Below are 20,907 nucleotides of genomic sequence, written 5' to 3'. Positions count from 1 at the left end.
ACACATGCACACACACACACACACACACGCACACACACACACACACACATGCACACACACAGACGCTGCGCACACACTCACAGGCACGCATCTACATTAGTACACAGCATTCCCACCACGCATACTGACAAACGCACATGCACTCAGACTCTCTCACACACACACACGCACACACACAGACGCTGCGCACACACTCACTGACACACATCTACATTAGTACACAGCATTCCCACCGTGCATACTGACAAACGCACACACACTTCACTCACTCAGTCACACACACACACGCACACGCTGCGCACACACTCACTGACACACATCTACATTACTACACAGAGCATTCCCACCTCACATATTGAAAAAACACGCACACTCAGTCACACATGCTGCGCGCACACACAGTCACACACCTACACCAGTACACAGAGCATTCACACCTCCTATACTGACAAGCAAACACATACACACACACGCACGCACACACACACGTATGTAAATTATGTAAGAGCTTCAGTACTTTTTGAGGACATGCATAGACACTGGAGACTGGAGGTAGATAGGTAAACATCTGCAGATGCCTTTGCTAATGAAAGCCTTTGATGCTTTCCTCCTGAGAATGGAAGTAAGTAATGGACAGTGTGGGCTGGTACAAATGATACCAGTTACCTGTGTGCGTTGTGTGGGTATCAGGTAGCAGGGAGCAGACCTTACCGAGCGCCAGGGCCTACACCAACGCACCCAGCGGTCTCACGTGCATTGACTCACACACACACACACACACCCACACACACACACATTCTCACACACGTCTACGCCAGTGCACTGAGCGTTCACACCTTCAAAACAAACAAACACACGCACACATAATCCATCTGACATCGCAGTACTACAAATGCGCTTCTGGTCAGATGGCATGTTTCACCTTCTGCTGAGTGTCAGCTGTTTTCAGTGGTTCAGGGGGCTGTTTGTTCTGCTTCCAAGAGTCACGGTTCCAGACTGTGTTGTCCACAGAATTGCTGAAGTGCTATAAAGCTGCAATTGAATCATTTAGAACGCGCCCAGTGTCGTTTTCCAAATATCCAACAAATATGTCTGACAGAAATAGCTGACATCTGAACTTAAGGAATGTGCATAGCTATACAAAAGGGGTATTTAAACGACTGGTACTTTTAAAGAGTGGAACTACCATTTTGCATCTACATTTGTGGAAAGCCCTGGTTTGATTAATGCCGGTGAGGTAGTGACATCATGGTAAATGGACTGCATTTATATAGCGCTTTTATCCAAAGCGCTTTACAATTGATGCCTCTCATTCGCCAGAGCAGGTAGGGATTAGGTGTCTTGCTCAAGGACACCTCGACACGCCCAGGGCGTGGTTTGAACCGGCAACCCTCCGACTGCCAGACAATCGGTCTTACCTCCTGAGCTATGTCATGTCTGGTGACATTGTGTTGGGTTTTGGTGCTGGGGCATTGGGACTTTTCCCTGCTCGCAGTACTGTGCAATTGAGCTGAGTCTGTTCTAGATTCTAGAGTCTTAGTCCTTGCTGACTTACAGTCTGGAATGTTGGAGTCAGTCCTGTTTGATCTAGAATCTAGACTAGTCGACCCCTCTCTCCTCGCTCTCACACGCCCGATCTCTCTCTCCTACTCTCCCGTTGCAGATGAACACAGGCTCAACAGCGCCAGACTGTGCCTCATCATCCTCACCTGCATCGCGGAGGTACGTGCTCCCCCACCGCACGCGTCCCTTACCGCACATTTACATCGCGTGCATTTTGCTGACGCTATTTTCTGGAGCAAATTACAATGCAAGAGAGCATAAGTGTACCGACCTGAGTTATATTAGCAATTGTGCCAAGGCTGGCCAACAGCCTTCCCAGAGCAGCTGGCGTATACAACCATGCGAGAGTACATCATTAAAGCAGGAAAATGAAAGTTCAGCGGGCTAACCTCGAACCATAATACAAATCCTGAACACATACGGCTAACGTCCATGGCGAAGCACAAAAACCATAAAAACGTCCACAGTAACTTGAATTAACTGCATAAAGTAGGAGTGCATGGGGTGTAGGGAAGTGAAGTCAACATGAGGTTGGTCTTCGGTCTGCATTTGAAGATGACATTATTAATATTCACGTTCACCACCCCTTCCCCCTTCTCTGTGTTTGCAGGATCAGTACGCAAACGCCTTCCTCCATGACGACAACATGAATTTCCGAGTGAACCTCCACAGAATGGTCAGTCCGAGCGGCCGGGCCGAGCCGAGCCGGCGGCTGCTCTGTTTCCGGCGGAGCTCCTGGAATGCGGGCCTCCGGCCGCGGGCCTTTTACATTATCAAATTAATTGCAGGATTCGGTCAAATCGGCGAGTCGCCTTGAGGGAGAACAAAATTCGATAATTAAAAAAAAAGCCCTGCCGGATTAATCCGGTTCTGTAGCGCGGCGAGGATGAGCCGGTCCGCGCAAATCAATCGCGCAAATCACTCGCTCGAATCAATCACCGGATTCAGCTGAGCCATCTTAAAGCAAAAAATCCTTTGTTCTAGCATGGCGTGGATTGATCTGGAGTGTGATCTTAACTCAATAGCACTTTCCATTTTAGTTGAATCCAGGGGTTAATTATGGCTATAGCAGGGTGAAGCGTCATGAATCTTGTTATGGGTGGACCTACGACAAGCTCTCTCCTTTGAGCAAACTGAACGTTATTGCTCTCCACAACACAACACGATTCAAATCAATCGATTCACTGACAGCATATGATAGCTACGTTTTTTAATGACTCGGTTTTGCGACACATCACTCTCATATCACTAGCAAGTGGGTTTTCTGGAGGCGCATAGCTGTTTGACATTGACTGTTTTTTTGAGGGGATTGACATCTTGGCAATATTCAGGCATTTTTAAAACCCTCTTGCCAAAGAGAGGGCAACAAAATGAAACTTCCATTGGCAAGCTTAAAGTAGCATTGTTGTTTTAATCATAAGATTTGCTATATTCCTACACATTTCTATTTCACAACAACCGAAGTGTTGTTGACGTGTGCTTTGTGCTAAATGGCTAGCAGCACACCGTTCAGAGAGCATTGTAATCACTGCCCCTGAATACCTTCTTAATGTACCTGCCTGCTCTTCTTAAACAAGCCATTGGCTTTAATTGTCAGTGGTTAATAGGCCCCAGCCCTCCTCCAGAACAACATGATTTAAGGTGATAGGGAAAGAGATCTTGGACGACTTAGAAAAAGAGCCATGTGATAGGAAACAGAACTGTGATCGTTTTTTCGGTGAGTTAGGATGATATGGAAATAAAAGCAGGTAATTTAGAGTGATATTAGAGTGAAACTGAACTGAGTGATAGCCAAGCACAGCCCAGTGATTAAAGGTGACGTGGAAACCAGACCATTTGATTTTGGTTGATAATTGAATCCACACCAGCTGATTTAGAGTGATACCCAGGTGGTTCTGGGTAATATAGGATAGTGTATGGAGTGCCCCAGGGCACCAGGCAGTGAGCAACTCTCCACCTCTCTCCTCTGCCTGCCACGCCCGTCCACCCTCACACGATCAATGAAGCCCCCTAACCCCCACCTCCCCCCCCGGGGTGTCTGGCCATAAAAATGATGAACGGAGTGAAACGTGGTCTGTCTGTTTAAACAACACAGTGTTGTTTTAGCCCGCTGGAACGTGCCAGGGGATTATTAGCGCGCATCGATCAGCTTCCCCCCGCAGCCCGAGAAATCCTTCAGCCTTCCCCTTCAAGGAGAGCGGCCATCTTTGTCTCTTCTTTAGCCGAGAGAGACAAGCGCTTAAGAATGTTCCAGATATTAGAGATTAAAGAAGGATTGTAGAAGAATAGAGATGTCGTATTTTTTATTATTTTTTGAATGGCGCGCTCATCGACGTCGTGTTTTTTTCAGTGGGCCGAAGCCACAGGTTTCTGGCGTCGTTGGTCCGGGGGGGTCAGCGTGGGTGTGTGTGGTACACTGGCTCACTTTATCGGGTGTTCTCCCTTTAGCTCGGGGTGTGTGGGCCTCCCGGATAGCGTGCCCAGCAAAAGTATTAGTCCTTGGCCCAATGACACAACCATGAATCAGCATGAACTGACCAAGCCGGTACGGACTGGTTGGGAGGTGTACAGTGTGACTCATAACTGGCATTAGCCAGGGAAGGAGGGATTGGAGTCACACAGTGTGACACATAACTTCCATTACCCAGGTACGCAGGGATTAATTCACCAGGGGCAGTCCCTGACTCATTGCACCTCAGTGACTCCTCTGGGTAGCATAGCGCCTTTAGTTAGCGATTGGGCATTCCAATCCGAGAGATGGGAAATCCAAGTTCGGAAAGTAAACGTCCTATCCATTTTTGTTCCAATCACTTGGATTTGCTAATTAGCACAAATCTTTAGCCAGGAGGTAGAACTAATTAGGAAACACTTGGCAGGACTTTTTCTTTCTGACCTCTGGACTTCCACTTCCTCTGCTCTGAATAGCATGGAGGCCTGTGTGTGCACGTAGGTGTGTGTGAGAGAGTGTGTGCTTCTTATAGGCCTGTGTGTGTTTCTGTGCACGTAGGTGTGTGTGAGAGAGTGTGTGCTTCTTACAGGCCTGTGTGTGTTTCTGTGCACATAGGTGTGTGAGAGAGTGTGCTTCTTACAGGCCTGTGTGTGTTTCTGTGCACGTAGGTGTGTGTGAGAGAGTGTGTGCTTCTTACAGGCCTGTGTGTGTTTCTGTGCACGTAGGTGTGTGTGAGAGTGCGTGCTTCTTACAGGCCTGTGTGTGTTTCTGTGTACATAGGTGTGTGTGAGAGAGTGTGCTTCTTACAGGCCTGTGTGTGTTTCTGTGTACATAGGTGTGTGTGAGAGAGAGCATGCTTCTTACAGGCCTGTGTGTGTTTCTGTGTACATAGGTGTGTGTGAGAGAGAGCATGCTTCTTACAGGCCTGTGTGTGTTTCTGTGTACATAGGTGTGTGTGAGAGAGAGCGTGCTTCTTACAGGCCTGTGTGTGTTTCTGTGCACATAGGTGTGTGTGAGAGAGTGTGTGCTTCTTACAGGCCTGTGTGTGTTTCTGTGCACACAGGTGTGTGTGTGAGAGAGAGCGTGCTTCTTACAGGCCTGTGTGTGTTTCTGTGCACGTAGGTGTGTGTGAGAGAGTGTGTGCTTCTTATAGGCCTGTGTGTGTTTCTGTGCACATAGGTGTGTGAGAGAGTGTGCTTCTTACAGGCCTGTGTGTGTTTCTGTGCACGTAGGTGTGTGTGAGAGAGTGTGCTTCTTACAGGCCTGTGTGTGTTTCTGTGCACGTAGGTGTGTGTGAGAGAGTGTGTGCTTCTTACAGGCCTGTGTGTGTTTCTGTGCACATAGGTGTGTGTGAGAGAGTGTGTGCTTCTTACAGGCCTGTGTGTGTTTCTGTGCACATAGGTGTGTGTGAGAGAGTGTGCTTCTTACAGGCCTGTGTGTGTTTCTGTGCACGTAGGTGTGTGTGAGAGAGTGCGTGCTTCTTACAGGCCTGTGTGTGTTTCTGTGCACGTAGGTGTGTGTGAGAGAGTGTGTGCTTCTTACAGGCCTGTGTGTGTTTCTGTGCACATAGGTGTGTGTGAGAGAGTGTGTGCTTCTTACAGGCCTGTGTGTGTTTCTGTGCACATAGGTGTGTGTGAGAGAGTGTGGCTTCTTACAGGCCTGTGTGTGTTTGCTCTGTGTGAGAGAGTGTGCTTCTTACAGGCCTGTGTGTGTTTGCTCTGTGTGTTGCAGCCCATGAGGCACCGGAAAAAGGCTGCGGACAAGAACATCCCCTCCAGGCCCCTGGTGTGCGCTGTTCTAGGTAAGCGCAGCCCTGGATTTCACACTCAGTTCTTGGCGAGCCATCCTGGCTACTGCTGGAGAGGCCTTTTAAACAGCCATTCTGATCTTTCTTATAGTCTGGCTTGCATTTGCAACTTTAAGCTTTTATCTATACTCATAAAACCCTCAACATTCTGTTCCGTATGTAAAGGTATGACGGTGAGTCTAGCTGATTCGAATACGTTCACCTGTTGTGTATCACCTGTTAGGTCATTTAGATATAGTTTAGACGCCTCTCTCTTATAATATTAAATGAGCCTGTGGACCGGGGGAATGTTGGGGAAACAAGTTAAAGGACAGTTGCTTTGGGTTGCGTAGCTGAGGTCCCCTGAGCCGCATTGCGGCAGGCCTACAGGTGACCCGTTACTCAATGAAACCAGCCAGGCTCAGCCGTTAGTGGCTGAAGCCTGTCGTGGAGAGCGCGTGCCGATTGGTCTGCTCGGAGAGATGAGGTCATATTGGCGGGATGGTGAGAAGGAGCTTGCTGAAGGCAGTTGCCTAACTATAAGAGCGCGATCCCGTAGCCCCAGGGCCCACTTCAAACAGGGAGAGAGGTTCGGTGTCGCCCAGTGTCACATTTCAAAAACAAAAAATAAATAAATGGAGAGGTGTTCTGCCTGGAAAATGGCCCAGACGGTTGGCGGAGACGGATGAAGGGTAAGCAATTTGTCTGATAAGACCCTCAATCGAGCTCAATCGATGCTGCATTATTACTCGCGGCTCGGTCTGCGTGTGTTCTCAACACTTTTTATCCGATAATAAGGACGGGGTTATTTGGTACCTGACTTATATTTCAGTGTCTCGGAGGAGGGAGTGTTTGTGCCAACCTGTCATAGATCAATATGACTGATTTTCTCTCTCTGCCTTTTTCTCCCTCTCACCCTCTCTCTGTCTCCCCCCTCCCTTTCCCTCCATTCTTCTTCTTCCCCCTCCACTCTCATCCGCTCTTCATCTCCCGTCAGATCTGATGGTGGAGTTCATCGTCACGCACATGATGAAGGAGTTCCCCATGGACCTCTACTCGTAAGAGCGCTCGGTCACACGCCGAGCCCCATCGTCCAATCAGATCCCACGGTTCATGGCGGACGGTCCATATGCTTGTGTTTGAGCTTGTGTTTGCATGCTTGGGCAGAATTATCTTTTGCTTCCTCCATAAATGTTTTTCAGGATTAATTACAGGGCTGGTATTTACTCCATCACATATGTGCGAAGTCATTCATTCATTAACTTCAAATTTACCTTGTATTCAATTTGTTTACTCGGCCTAAATGAGCAAGTACATTTCCAAGATGGAGTGCGAAGGAAGGCTGCTGAATATTAATAGGCCATATTTTTCAAGCAGGACAGATTAAGGATTGGGGTGATGTGGGCCTGCCCTCCACACAGGCATTTTTCAGTTGCGTGTTCGAATTTGAATTACCGCTGTTTTGCGATGCTGTGAAGTGACTATTTACATTTTTTGTTAGGACGAAAGAGTGTGAGGTGGTACAGGTGAAAATGTTTTGTTTTTCCCTTATTCTAGTCCTCGGTAGGTTTCGAGATCGATTTTATGACTCATTGCGAAAATGGAGTAAACAGTTGCGATCGCGTCTTATTTGTGAGAGAACCCCTGCAGCCATTTGCATTTGTATTTTGCATTCCCCTGTCAGCGGTTTTTGTTCCGGGACTGACATCTCTGCTCTGAACTGGTTTCTGTGAATGCGATGAGTCTCAGTCCTCCATTCAAGATAAAGTCATTTCCCATAATTCAGCTGTGGCAGAAAAACCAAAAAGCAAGGAGCACAAATGGTCTTATGCGTGTAAATGCCATGGAATGACGTTACGGGCCAAAAAAACTTTCTGAAAGCGTGTAAAAGTTTGGTTCCTTAAGTGTCTTTTCCTGTTTCTGCGGGAGAGGATATTGTTGGCTTTTTTCTCGAGAGCTTTGCTCGGTTCTGGATGTGCTTTCATGGCTGCTGGCTGTTGGGCTCGATATGAGTGTGTCTGTGTTTTTGGGTTTGTGCTTGTCTGGCTGTCTCCCTGATGGAGGGGTTTATCTGTTTATGTGTCTGTCTCGGTATTCATGTTTGTTTTTGAGAGTGGATGTACACTGCATGACCAAAAGTATGTAGACACCTGACATCCAACATCTCATCCAAAATTATGGTCATAAATGTGGAGTTGGTCTACCTTCCACTGATAGAAGATGTTGGAGCGTTGCTGCAGGGATTTGCTTCCATTCAGCCAGAAGAGCTTTTCTGATGTCGGGCACTAATTGGGTGATTAGGCTTGGCTCGCAGGGCTGTGTGCAGGCCAGTCAAGTTCTTCCACACTGTTCATGAGAAAACCATTTCTGTATAGACCTCGCTGTGTGCCTGTGGGCGCATTTTCATGCTGAAAGTTGGAAGCAGAGAATCTTTGCCTTCACTGGAACAAAGGGACCTAAACCAAACCATTAAAAACAGCCCCATCCCAAGGGGTGTCCAGATACCTTTGGTCATATAGTGTATGTTTTTGTCTGTGTGTATGTGTTTGTGTCCATGTGAATATCTGTTCATCCGTATGCATGCCTGCGTTCATGCCTGTGTGTGTGTATCTCCAGGCGCTGTGTGCAGGTGATCCACAAGCTCATCTGCTACCAGAAGAAATGCAGAATCAGGCTGCATTACACCTGGAGGGAGCTCTGGTCAGGTAAGGCACCATGGCAACCTGCCACCATTATGACATCAGGCCACATCTGTCACCTTAATACACTATTTCACCTACCACCTTAATAGACCATCTCACCTGCCACCTTAATACACTACCTTTCCTGCCACCTTAATACACTATCACACCTGCCACCTTAATATGCTAATATGTGTTTTACAACAACAAATGGAACAACAAATCATTTTTTTTTAAATTGCGTGCTTCATTATTGCAACGCAGGGCCCTCCAAATGTAATGCAGCCTCCCACCAACCAAAGGAAATGTTGTTTAGGTGTACAGACAGATATTGTTTCTCGTCTGCTGCACACAGAAATTGAGTTTTCCTCTTTCTTCCACAACGACAAACAATTAAGAGAGCACTGGTTGCAGCCTGATTGCCGGATCCATAAGCGTAAGTGCTGGATCATTGCATTCAACAGGCTACAGTGATGTAAAACACCCCTCATCAATGTAATTTAAAAGCTCAATGTTTTCATTAAAGTAATTGCTGAAATAAAAATGTATCCCTTCGCTTTGATGAGAAGGAGGTTCATTCTGAAGGGATTCACAGAGGCCCTGGTGTCTCTGCTCTGAAGCTGCTCTTTGCACGGGCAAACTGCGGTGCTTTTATGCGGATTGGAGTTTAAAACATGGAGTTTTAAACATGACTCGTTTGCTGCTCTACGGTTAGCGGCGGCGAATATTATTTTCGCGTTGTTTTCCTTCTCCCTCGTAACGAATTAATTCGCCCCGGCTAATTATGTTTAGAGATGAAGTCCCAGAAAAAGAAGTGAAAAACGCTGACAGCGTCTGCTCCTCCATTATCCGCGCTCCTGGAAGCCATGAAGGTGCCGCCCGGCGGTTCTGAGCCGTTCGCCCCGCCCCGCCCCACCCCACCCCGCCTCGGCGAGGCCGCTGTGCCCCCGGTGGAGCGACGTGCCCCCCCCCCCCACGTGAGAGAGTATTACGGGTAAACAAACGCGCGATGCTCCTCCCTCCTGGAAACGCCAGCCGATTAATTAGCAAAAAAGACGTTCCGCGGTTTTTTTGAAAACGGAGAAATGAGCGGAGTCCTGGAAAAGAAGATTAACGATCCAATGTGTTAAATCATGTAGTCGCCCATTTGGTTTTGATTTCATGGAAGAGGTAACAGGTGGGACATTTTGGCAGCGCGTTGACTTCCTGCATGTTAGAGATGTTTATACATGGTGACGTTCTTCGCTGGGATTCGGTTGATTCTACTCACAGAAAATCAGTTGTAATTGTCCTGGTTAATCTTATTATTTCCTTTTTTGTTAGATTATTATACTTGTGTATTTCGGGAGCTGTTTTTTTTTTTTTTGGTTTGGCTGATATGTCTTAAAGCTTTCAGGCAATGCCATGCCTGGAAGCCATGTTCCGTCCTCCATTATCTGTGGAGCTCATCTGCGGTTCAGAGAAGTGGCACGTGCCACAGCCCTGTCTTTTGTTTTTTGTTTGTTTTTGTTTTTTTCAATGCAGGTGAAATTAAGCTGGGCGGAACTCAGCGAGATGCATCATGAATAATTAATTTTTTTAACGATCATGTTTCTACCACACTAAAGACACAAAGAGGGAGAGACAAAGAACATCTGTTTTCCTTTCCTGCTACCTGCACCTCATTTAAAAAAAATGGGGAATCTTTTGTTCTCCTCTTCATTTAAGTTTTTTCCATCGATCACATTCCTCATTTTCTGGTGTGCATTAAAAAGTGTGCAGAAAAGTGCGGGTATGATCTGAAATGTGCTCGTCACATTCTGCCCGTCTGGATGCTGGATGGTCACAGTCCCAAATGTTTCAGTCGTTCTGTTGACCTGGATGGTCCACGGGTACCATTCCATGTACCGAAGGTATGGACTCACAGTGATGTATCTACTCCTCTTGCACTTTTTAATGGTTGTCAGAAAACAAACAATATGAAGCGCTATGATGAACAGGGCTCGTGTTTCTCGCAGCGCGTGAGTCCAGTGCTGCCGTGAACTTTCGATCCCGTCCGGTTTCGGACCCGCGCTCCGGACGCGCTCCCGATTAAGGCGCGACCTTTCTGATCGTTGTTATTGTTTTCTTCCTCCCGCCCCCATCGCTGGGAAATCAATCAATCAGCAGCCGCCGGCAGGCCGGGGGCGGGATTTTTGGCGCGGCTCCGACGCGCTCGCGGCGGGATAGCGACTTTACGCCTCAGCGTTAGCCGAAGGGGAGGAAGTTCACGTCGGGCCGCGCTCGCTTCTACAGTCGGATAGACGATGAGAGGTGTCTGTACCGAGGGCTTCTTCGGTAGATTGACGCCTCATCTCAAGCCAAACCCCGGATTCTTAATAACTGCGTCGCACCTTCCCCGCCACCAGCCACCTGGTGAACGCGCTCCTGTCTGGAGTGCCTTCGCTGTTCATTTGGGCTCTCTCTGTCGCTGCTTTGTGGAGAGGCTTTCTGAGGGATACAAGTGAATATGACAAGTTCTCCTTTCCCTGGGAGAACAGAGACATAACCGGCTTCTATTTTTGGGTTGGATGCGGTGTGGTTTTAAAAGACATCTGGGGTGGGGAATTGAGTTTGTTTGTTTGTCGGGCGAAGGAGAGTTGCTGCTTGTGTTCTGGTAAACATGATTGATTGCAAGAAATTATTCTCATAATAAACTGGTCTTTGAGCCCCTACAACATTTCAGTTATAGTCGTAAAGGTGTGTGTGTGTGTGTATATGTACACATACACGGGCACGCACGCACACACATACAAGCACACACACACATATACACACATGCACGCACACACACAGTATGTGTGATGTTGAATACCAGCTCTTGATTTCCCAGAGAGTTGTGTGTCACCTCCTAGCCCCATGTGGGCTCATTACAGATGGGGTGCATGACGAAGTGCTCCGTGTTATTGGCTGAAAAGAAGCCTCAGGGTTCTGTCAGTAGCTGAAATCGTTTAAAGCGGGTATACTGCTACTGGAAATGAGGGGACTCGGCACAAAAACAGCTGTTTGTGTAAAATAGTAAAACGTATATGCACGTAAATACCATGGAATGAGTGCCTATTGTCTCTCTTGTCTCCTGTTCATCATTTGATCTGAAATCTGAATTCCTTAAGTATTTAAGTATACCGTTACCATACTTTTGGATGGTGCTATTTATTTACCGTTAATTGTAAAAGTATTGGTGCAGTGGGACAAATTTTGTTGTTTTGGCTCTGTACTTCAGCATATTGGATTTGAAATTTGTGCATTGAAGGAATTATCACAAAAGTGCCATTATCTCATTGCATTGAAATGTTAATGTAGGAAAGCACCAGAGGTGGGTGGAAAAGAAACTGCAATTGGCCTTTTCAATCTTCTTTCAATAGGAAATTGGCTGAAGTAGCAGAGACAGTGAGCTATGTACAAACTATTGTTTTTGGGAGGAAAGGGGTGGAAAGGGTGAACCTCATGATGGGAACTAGATATTTGTAAGTGACTTTTGTTTTTGTCTTACACCTTCTCTTGACAGCGCTCATTAACCTCCTGAAGTTCCTGCTATCGAATGAGACGACACTCCTGGCCAAACACAACATATTCCATTTGGCTTTAATGGTAAGGCGCTGCTTGTTTGCACTAGCATTTTCCTGTGCTGGACACGGACGCTGACGCTTTCACGGGCTTATTCCAATTCAGCGCGTTAGTCAGTTTAACATGCAGTTGCCAGTCAATCATTCGTTTTTTTTATTCGGGTTAATTTAAATTTTAAAAATTTGGGGCAGGAATGTGTAAAAAAAAAAAAAAAAAAAATAAAATAAATTAAGTTAAAAATCTGGAAAATGATTCTCTGACCCCTTAAAAGACCAGCAAACAGGCTTTAAAATGCTGCTTTAAAGTAAGCTATTCTACTGGAATATTGTAGAATAGGTCACCTGTAGTACCATCCAGAATTATTCAATTACTGGTCCAACACTGTTTTCCTGCAACTGGGTTCACAGGTGTGCGTGTGTGTGTGTGTGTGTGTGTGCGTGTGCGTGTGCGTGTGCGTGTGCGTGTGCGTGTGCGTGTGCGTGTGCGTGTGCGTGTGCGTGTGCGTGTGCGCGTGCGCGTGCGCGTGCGCGTGCGCGTGCGCGTGCGTGTGCGTGCGTGCGTGCGTGCGTGTGTGTCTTGGGGGGATTTAGTTTGTCCTTCAGTTTTCACCATCAAGTAATTTAAGGTGTCTAGGTCAAAACGAGTTCTAAAACATATCTATAATGGGAAGCATTGTGCATGAATATTTGTGCAGAAAATTCTCAGGTTGTTTTGAAGAATATTGAGACTTTGTTCTTGAGATGCGATGAGTAATTGCAGTTCTCCCGGCGACATTACAGACACCCACAAGGTCGATTTCAAAAAACACATACACCAACCGTTGAACGGTTTGTGCTCACCGACTGAAGCATGAAGCAAAATATGACCGCTTCAGTTGTTTCTGGAATCCGTCTGAACACGTGCGGGCGGCAGCCTCCGCACCTTCACGCCATGTGAAGTGAAGGCGTTTTTTTGTACCCCTCAGCCAAAGTGAGCCTTCTCATCTTCTCGATTCGCAGGTGGTCAACCTGTTTAACATGTTCATCACCTACGGGGACACCTTCCTGCCCACCCCCAGCAGCTACGACGAGTTGTACTACGAGATCGTGAGGATGCACCAGGTCTTCGACAATCTCTACTGCATGGGTAAGCCCAAGGATTAACACCCCCCCCCCCTCCCCCCGGACCAGCTGAGGTGTTCCTCTGGGCGTCTGCCTGGCGACTGTTCCTCTTCCAGTGCAGTGTGAAGAGACGGCGGCACAGCCTATGTCCCCATTACATTACATTACATCACATTACATCACATTACATCACATTACATTACATTACATTACATCACATTACATTACATTACATTACATTACATCACATTACATCACATTACATTACATTACATCACATTACATTACATCACATTACATCACATTACATTACATTACATTACATTACATTACATTACATTACATTACATCACATTACATCACATTACATTACATTACATCAAATTACATCACATTACATCACATTACATCATTACATTACATTACATTACTTACATTACATCACATTACATCACTCACATTACATCACATTACATTACATTACATTACATTACATCACATTACACTACGTACGTTTAGCAAACACACTTATCCGGAGTGGTTTAGCGATGGAGGCGTGTAAGCGCTTTTTAAATGAGTGCGAGTGCTAGCTGCGCATACTCCTCCAGCTAGCGCGTGCCCCCCCCTCCCGCGGCGCGCGCGTGTGATCCTCCGACGTGCCCCGGTCGCCGCTTTAATTACAACCGGGGGGGGGGGATTTTCGCCGCGGAAAAAAAAAAAAGCGCTCATTACCAATCCCAGCTGTGCAGCGGTGCACTTTCACCTGCTCCGCTGCCGTCGTGTTTGAGGAAATAATTAATGGGGTTTAAGTCCTCCTGCATTCTTAATGTTTGTTAATTCCGCTACAAATTGACGCGTCTGCTTTTCTGCCTCCGGGTCCTGTTTTAATTAAAAGCGAGAAGGAGTCACCAACCGGAGGATTTGCGCAGGAGAGACAAACTCACGAGGGCACCGTCGTTTTTTTCCATCCCTGCCCATAACTGTGCTTGAAACGTGACCGCGCAGTCAGTCGGCCAATCGGGTTTTAATTGGACATCACTCGGCGCGCTCATGCGGCAGGCCAGTAGTGCAGCTGTAGAGGAATGAGCCCGACGCACCAGATACGTGCTCAAGGGACACCCCCCCCCCCCCCCCCCTTTCAAACGGCAGCGATGCCCGTAAAAAATGCCGAAGTTGACTGTGAAGAGCCTGGCTGCGCCGCTGCCGCTGCCGCGCGCTGTCCAAATGTTCCCAGCGACTCGTTCGCCAACCGAACGTTTCTCGCCGCCGTCGGGTTGCTCCCGCCGCCGCGCGTGCTGGGGGGGACGTGCGGACGCTCGTCTCTTTCCTCACGGGAAAGCTTACGCCCACCGCTGAAATCATTGCTCATTTCTGCATGGGTTCACCGGTGATCGGGCTCTCCGGCTTGGTCAGGTGTATAAAAAGCACGCACCTGGTCCGGAACGCGCTTTCCGGTGCTTCCTGGTCGAAAGTACCGTAAGCGAGCGATGTTCGGGTTGCTGGAATGTGCTGCATCGCCGTGAGCCGTTCGCCGTGGAAACGGAATCCATGTCCATTAAAACCCCAGTCTGCCTGCCGATAGTGGTTTCCTTGGTGATGCGCTGTCCTTGTTTGTTAAAAGCATTAATTGTGAAGATTCTCCCTGAATTGTCTTCTTCTTTTTGCACCGCTTGTTCCCCCTGAGTGCTGCTCACAGTGATTGAACACATTGATCGAGTAAAACAATAAGCTCATAATTAAAAGAATGATATTGATCAAAGTAAGTAAGTTAGTGAGATATGGACATGGATAATACTGCTGGAATTCAGACCTAGTCTGTGCTAGAGCTTTTATTTCACAGCTGTGTGTGTGTGTGTGTGTATGTCTATGTCTGTGTGTGAGTCTGTACTGTATGTCGTTATGTCTATGTCTGTATGTCTGTGTGTGTGTGTGTGTGTGTATGTCTATGTCTGTGTGAGTCTGTACTGTATGTCGTTATGTCTATGTCTGTGTGTGTGTGTGTATATGTCTATGTCTGTGTGTGAGTCTGTACTGTATGTCGTTATGTCTATGTCTGTATGTCTGTATGTCTGTGTGTGTGTGTGTGTGTGTGTGTGTGTGTATGTCTATGTCTGTGTGTGAGTCTGTACTGTATGTCATTATGTCTATGTCTGTGTGTGTGTGTGTGTGTGTGTGTGTTTGTGTCTGTCTATCTGTGTCTGTGTGTCTTTGTCCTTGTCTGTCTCCCCCATCCCTAACAACGGGTTGCAGCTTTCATCTAATTAAATTCCTTAATAAACTGCCCAAAATACACCAGATTTTTATCTTTGTTTCCTGTAACAAACTTGGAAGGCAGTCCAATGTCCTTGCGTGTCACCGTGATGTCCAGCAGGATTTGGCAGAACTGCCATATCCCAGCATGCAAAGCGCTTGGACAGGGGGGAGAAGGGACAATTGAATGAGGCATGGGGCTGAGAGCAGTGGGACTCAGAAATATATCCTTTTAATTATGTTTAATATTAGTGGAGTGACAAATGCCGCTGATGCATATTGAAATTCCTGTTGTATTTACAGCTTAGCAGTTTGAAAGGCTGCTGTTTTCGTGTTCAGGAAGTTGCATTCCCGCACGTTGTTACGTGGAATTCAGATATCAGCTTGCAGTTTTTGGCGTTCGAATGGAAAGGATTACGGCAAGCCGTTGTTTATCAGGTTCAGACGTTTTGTCTGAGATTTGTTCTGCTCGCAAACAAACAGCGCTCTCGCAAAACAGCCTCGCTGTTGAATTAGCAATGCCGAACACCCCGCCAATTTTGCGAGAGCGTTAAGCTGGCGACAGCATTCCTCCTGGTAAGGAGACCGAATGCACTCGCGAAGGGAGACAGATCGCGCCGCAGCGGCGAGGTGAATCTTATCAAACCGGAATCGATTAAATCCTCCCCAAATCCCCGAGCCCATTACGCTAGGGCGCTCGCAACAGCAACAAAAAAACCTAAACGAGTTAACAAGTGAGCGCACGAGGCGGGGCAGACGATTTACGAGCGCGCAGGGACTCGCTGGGGAGCGGTGTGTTTAAAAGCGCGTTTACCGCTACGCTGAGGGATCGGGCGCGCCGCCGTCGCGAGCGTGTAACTGTGGGTGTGTAACACTGACTGACGGTGGGTCCTGTCCTTGCGTTTCAGTGCTCAGAGTTTCCACCAATGCTGGACAGTGGAAGGAGCCCGCCAGCAAAGTCACTCACGCACTGGTCAATGTCAGGTAAGGCGTGAGTCTCTCCCTCTGTCTCTATCTCTCTCTTTCTCTCTCTCTCCCTCTCAATCTGTCTCTCTCTGTCTTTCAATATTCAATATGCTTTATTGGCATGAAATGTATACATGAAACATTGCCAAAGCATTATATGTGGGGGAAAAAAAACCAATTTTTTGTAGAAGAAAAAACTGTTGAAAGCATTTCATTATAAACGGTAGTTTTTATATTTCCAAGTTGAACAGATAACACATTGTACTGTTTGTACAGTGGCTATATTCTTGCTGGATTGTTGCTTACTGTCCCCCAGGTTGACAGGCTGAAACATATTGTGGTGGGAATAGGGCTGTTGACCCTTATCCCATTTAATTTATTTAATGAAAAAAGTTTAAAATGTTGAAATATCAGTCTGTACCCGACCTGTACCTATTTCAACAACTTTTTTCTCATTTCTCAATACTTCTGGGATGTCCTGTGATTGTGGCATAGTGTGAGGTTTAGGTTCAACAGGGCTGGCTGCAATCAAGTCTAGCTGTGTTCAATCAGCTGAATCTAATTATCAATTAAATTAGGTTAATTTGTTAATTGAGTAACTAAGGGGACAATTACTATTTCACATGGGTGTTTGATAACATTTTCCATTAAAAAAATGAAATTATTATTTAAAAAATATGTTTTGTGTTTACTCAGTTTCTCTTTGTCTAATATTAATTTTTTCCCTAAAGATCTGAAATCATTCATTGTGTCAAATATGCAATAATAGAATAAATCAGGATGGGGGAAAATACTCTTTCATGGCACTATGACGTGCATGTCATTCAGGCTGTGATGGCCAATCACCATCTTGTTTAGGCTTTGTCCTTCCATTTGCAGCGATACTCTGTGGTGTGGAAGTGGGCAGCGACTGACTTGTTATTGCTGTATAAGCTTTTCCTCTTGGTTGGAGGCTTGTCAGTGTGTCTTTGTTCCGAGTCTTAGCTACTTCCTGCCTACAGAGCCAACCAGCTTGCTGTGCAGTTTCTGGGCTTTTAAGACAATAAGTGAAGATGCATATTTGGAATTGTTAGAGCCATTATTTAGGCTCTGGCCTGTAAATATTTATTTATTTATTTATTGTATTTGTTTATTGCCAGAATTCCTGGAAGACATTAAGTTTGTGGGATTTTTTGATCATTTTTACCTGCAGAAAACCAACTATTGCTGGCTAATGCAGGCTCGCGCATAATAATGTGTGGTATTTACAACACACACACACATACACACACACACACGCTCCTGCAAGCGCAAGCCAGCACATGCACAAAGTGTGCTACGCTCACGTCTGATTTCACACCGCGTTCGGGCGAACGAAAGCAAACGTAAACCTGCGCGAGCTTCAGGCTACGCGGAGAGATTAATAATGTTCGGTGGAGGGGTGAGGTGTGTGCAGCCAATGCGAGGCCTGGCTCTATCTGTGATTCTGGACCTGTAGTGAACCAGTCACCTGGATTAATGGAGAGCAGCGCCCGGCCCAAATTGGAGACTTGGGCCGTAGATTTGATGTCGCTGTCTCGTTTCATTACCTGCTTGTCACACTGGCCCAGTCCCATTAAAGTTTCATTAGACTCGGCACAACACCAACAGCCCGCTCAGAGAGATTATATCTAATGCGGGGGGGGGTGCCCAATCTTATCCAAAAAAGGGCCCGTGTGGGTGTAGGGTTTCATTTTAGCCCACCGCTGAGACACCCGATTCTGCTGATCAAGGTCTTAATTGAAGACCGCAATTAGTTAATTCGTAGAATCAGGTGTCATAGCGCTGGGCTATAATGAACACCTTCACCCACGTTTTTCAAACGAGATTTGGCACTCCTGGTATAATGGAGCCCATTGATTCGTTTGATGGTCCTCCAAATTAAATCCCAACAATGGGAAGGAACAAGCCATTGATCTGTGGAAGAAAATGGGCAGGAACAGTGATTTCGAAAGGTTACATTTTTGTACAGCGTTCAGCTGTGGTTTGATTGATGTCATGAAGGCCCACATTGATCACCAGTGAAATAAGGTGTATCTAAAATCAATACAGGTCTCCATTGTTTTTTTTTAAAGGACTCTTTGCTACATCGTTTGAACATTATTGATGTCTTGACAAAAAATGGATTTGCAGTTGGTATTGTTTTGAAACTTTTGCACATATATGGCTAAATGATATAGTATATTTCACAGAAACAATTAATAATTGTCATACAATTTGTTTGGAAGGTCATTTTTTAGATGAGTTCTAACCTTTGTGTGGAGCAGCTTAGGTTTTTTGTTTGACAAATAAAACCCAGGATACGTTTGTTTGTGTTCATAAATATTTATTAACAAGGCCTGTTGAAGTCGCCTGACAGCCCAGCTGAACATTTGCAGTGTGATTCACAGGGATTCACATGCTTTTGTCAATTCCAGGGAAAACTCAAATTTCCCAGAATTTTCGGAGTTCCCAAATGTGGGATTGCTTACTTAAAAGTTGTGGTGGTTTTTAGGATTGTTTGAAATTGAGTGTTTGTTTGAGTGGTAGGAGTGGTAGGTTTAAAATGAATAAGTGTAGAACTAGTTGGTGTGGTGGGAAGTATAGGTGTCGTACAAATTTGGAAGGTGGAATTTGGAATTTTATTTAGATGATTAAGAGCATAGCTCAAAGTGTCCGTCAAAGGTACTGTTAACATCTCTTTGGTCAGATTTTTCCAGGCTTCTAATCACGTGTTTGATTAGATTCACGGAGCTGCCTGCTCCGGCTGGTCCTGGATCCAGCCCGGTCCAAGCGAGCAAATTTCATTCACTGTCAGATTTGAACCGAGTCCTGTGAAGCCGGGAGAGAGAGGGGGGATTAGCGGAGAAAGCAATCGAGTGTCCGGAGAGCCACAGAGGTTACGGAGAGGCCACAGGGCAGGGTTTTAATTTGGGCCATGGTTATTATCCCCCCGGTCCACCAAGATGGCTAATCCCTCAATACGTAATGCAGCCAAATGGATTTCTGGTTGGAGACAGCAAACGTCTTGATATCTGGTGTGAGAGGAGACGCCTAGCCAGGCGTTGCTAAACAGAAACATTTTAATTTCAGCAAGCTTCTGGAGGAGAATCATTTGTTAATTGCTTGGTCTTGATGTTTGTCAGGGTTGTGTTCACTGTTGAACAACTGCATGTTTAGTTGCTCATTCCTTACATACAATACAGCACTGTGGGGTTTGTGGAGAAGGTTGGCAAGGAGGATGAGATGATATGAATTAAATTATGAAGCCTTGCAAAGATGCCACAGTGTGTATTCCGGAGAGCCAGAGTGCATGCAGGGCTACTCAACATTGGACCTCCCTCTCAACACCCCATTCGGATCCTGCGGGGCCACACTGTATGTTGGCCTGCACTGTCCTAGTTCTGGAGGGTCACACTGCCTACAGGGCTAATCAGACCTGGTTCTTGAGGGCCACAATGATTACACATGTTTCTTCCAGCCAGGCACTTACTCACCAGATTGAATAAGTCTTGTTCTGGTTTGATGCAATTTAGATCCCTTGTCTGGTGCCCAGATTCCACTGTTGGTTTGGAATAAGGCTAATATGTTCCGGACTTGTTGGTGTATAGCATTTCCATTTAATCTGCTGCAACTAGGGCTGTAGAAAGTAACATCACAATAGGTTCTGGCATCTATCTGGATTGGCGTGGCTGCTGGACTTCCTGTCGGGTCCAAGGTTGTGGTGTTGCCAAGAACTCTAGTCTAAAAGAAAAACAAATTACCTAAATGACTACCTCCCATTTGGGCTAGATGCTGCTTCTGCTACATGACCTGGCAAGCTTTTCTCTGCGTTAAGAGCTTCCTGATTCATTCATTTAAAGGTCAATGCTCAAAAATAAAAAATGACAAAAAAGGAAAATTGCTTCTTGAAATATTGTGATTTGACTTGATGTAGGCAAAAGCCAGATTATAAAGCTGCATGACCACTCCAGGTAGCAATTGAACCCAAATTTATTCATCACTAAAATGCAGATTTTTCCGATCATTGCTTTTGGCTCGTTGTGCTTGAAATTTGGTGAAGGGGGTTGCTATGCTAGGATAATGTGACACGGTGTCTGAACCAATAGATGGAGAATTTAGCTATACATTCCTTCCAGATAAGATTATATAATATGAGGGGAAAAACTGAAATGGCTGGCTTCAGGCACTCTTGCACCGAGCAAGCACACCTGCGTTCGGCTTTTTTCCTCATTGAGTCATTTTTTTGTTTGGACTTCGATTATTTTGAGCCCTTGGTTTTGAGTTTACTTCCAAAATCATGTGAAAGTATTGTATTTCGGTGTATGTGTGTATATATATATGTGTGTTGATATTAATACATAAAAATGGAATTTGACTGTCTCATCCAGTCTAGCTTGGACATTTTCAGCATCCATTTATAGAGCTTGATTATTTAGGAAGCGATTCTGGATTACTTCCTTGCTCAAGGACCCCACTGCAGCACAAGCCGTTGAGTGTTTGTTTGATTGTCCGTCTGCTTTGAGAACT

At 46.0% G+C, this 20,907-nt stretch overlaps 1 protein-coding gene across 4 annotated transcripts in view; it reads left to right on the top strand.

Moving 5' to 3' along the window:
- Positions 1–20,907, top strand: part of armh3 (armadillo like helical domain containing 3) — a 60,498-nt gene that overhangs the window by 20,475 nt on the left and 19,116 nt on the right. For all 4 annotated transcript variants that reach the window (XM_064320920.1, XM_064320918.1, XM_064320919.1 and 1 more), the window contains 8 exons: positions 1,664–1,722; positions 2,174–2,239; positions 5,744–5,813; positions 6,796–6,856; positions 8,415–8,503; positions 12,006–12,088; positions 13,063–13,189; positions 16,323–16,398. In XM_064320920.1, the coding sequence (XP_064176990.1) occupies positions 1,664–1,722; positions 2,174–2,239; positions 5,744–5,813; positions 6,796–6,856; positions 8,415–8,503; positions 12,006–12,088; positions 13,063–13,189; positions 16,323–16,398 (631 nt within the window). The remainder of the gene's footprint in view (positions 1–1,663; positions 1,723–2,173; positions 2,240–5,743; positions 5,814–6,795; positions 6,857–8,414; positions 8,504–12,005; positions 12,089–13,062; positions 13,190–16,322; positions 16,399–20,907) is intronic.

Source organism: Anguilla rostrata, chromosome 2 (genome assembly GCF_018555375.3).
Source record: "Anguilla rostrata isolate EN2019 chromosome 2, ASM1855537v3, whole genome shotgun sequence".
NCBI lineage: Eukaryota > Metazoa > Chordata > Actinopteri > Anguilliformes > Anguillidae > Anguilla > Anguilla rostrata.
The sequence above is the reverse complement of the archived record's forward strand: the minus strand, read 5'-3'. Positions and strand labels throughout refer to the sequence as shown.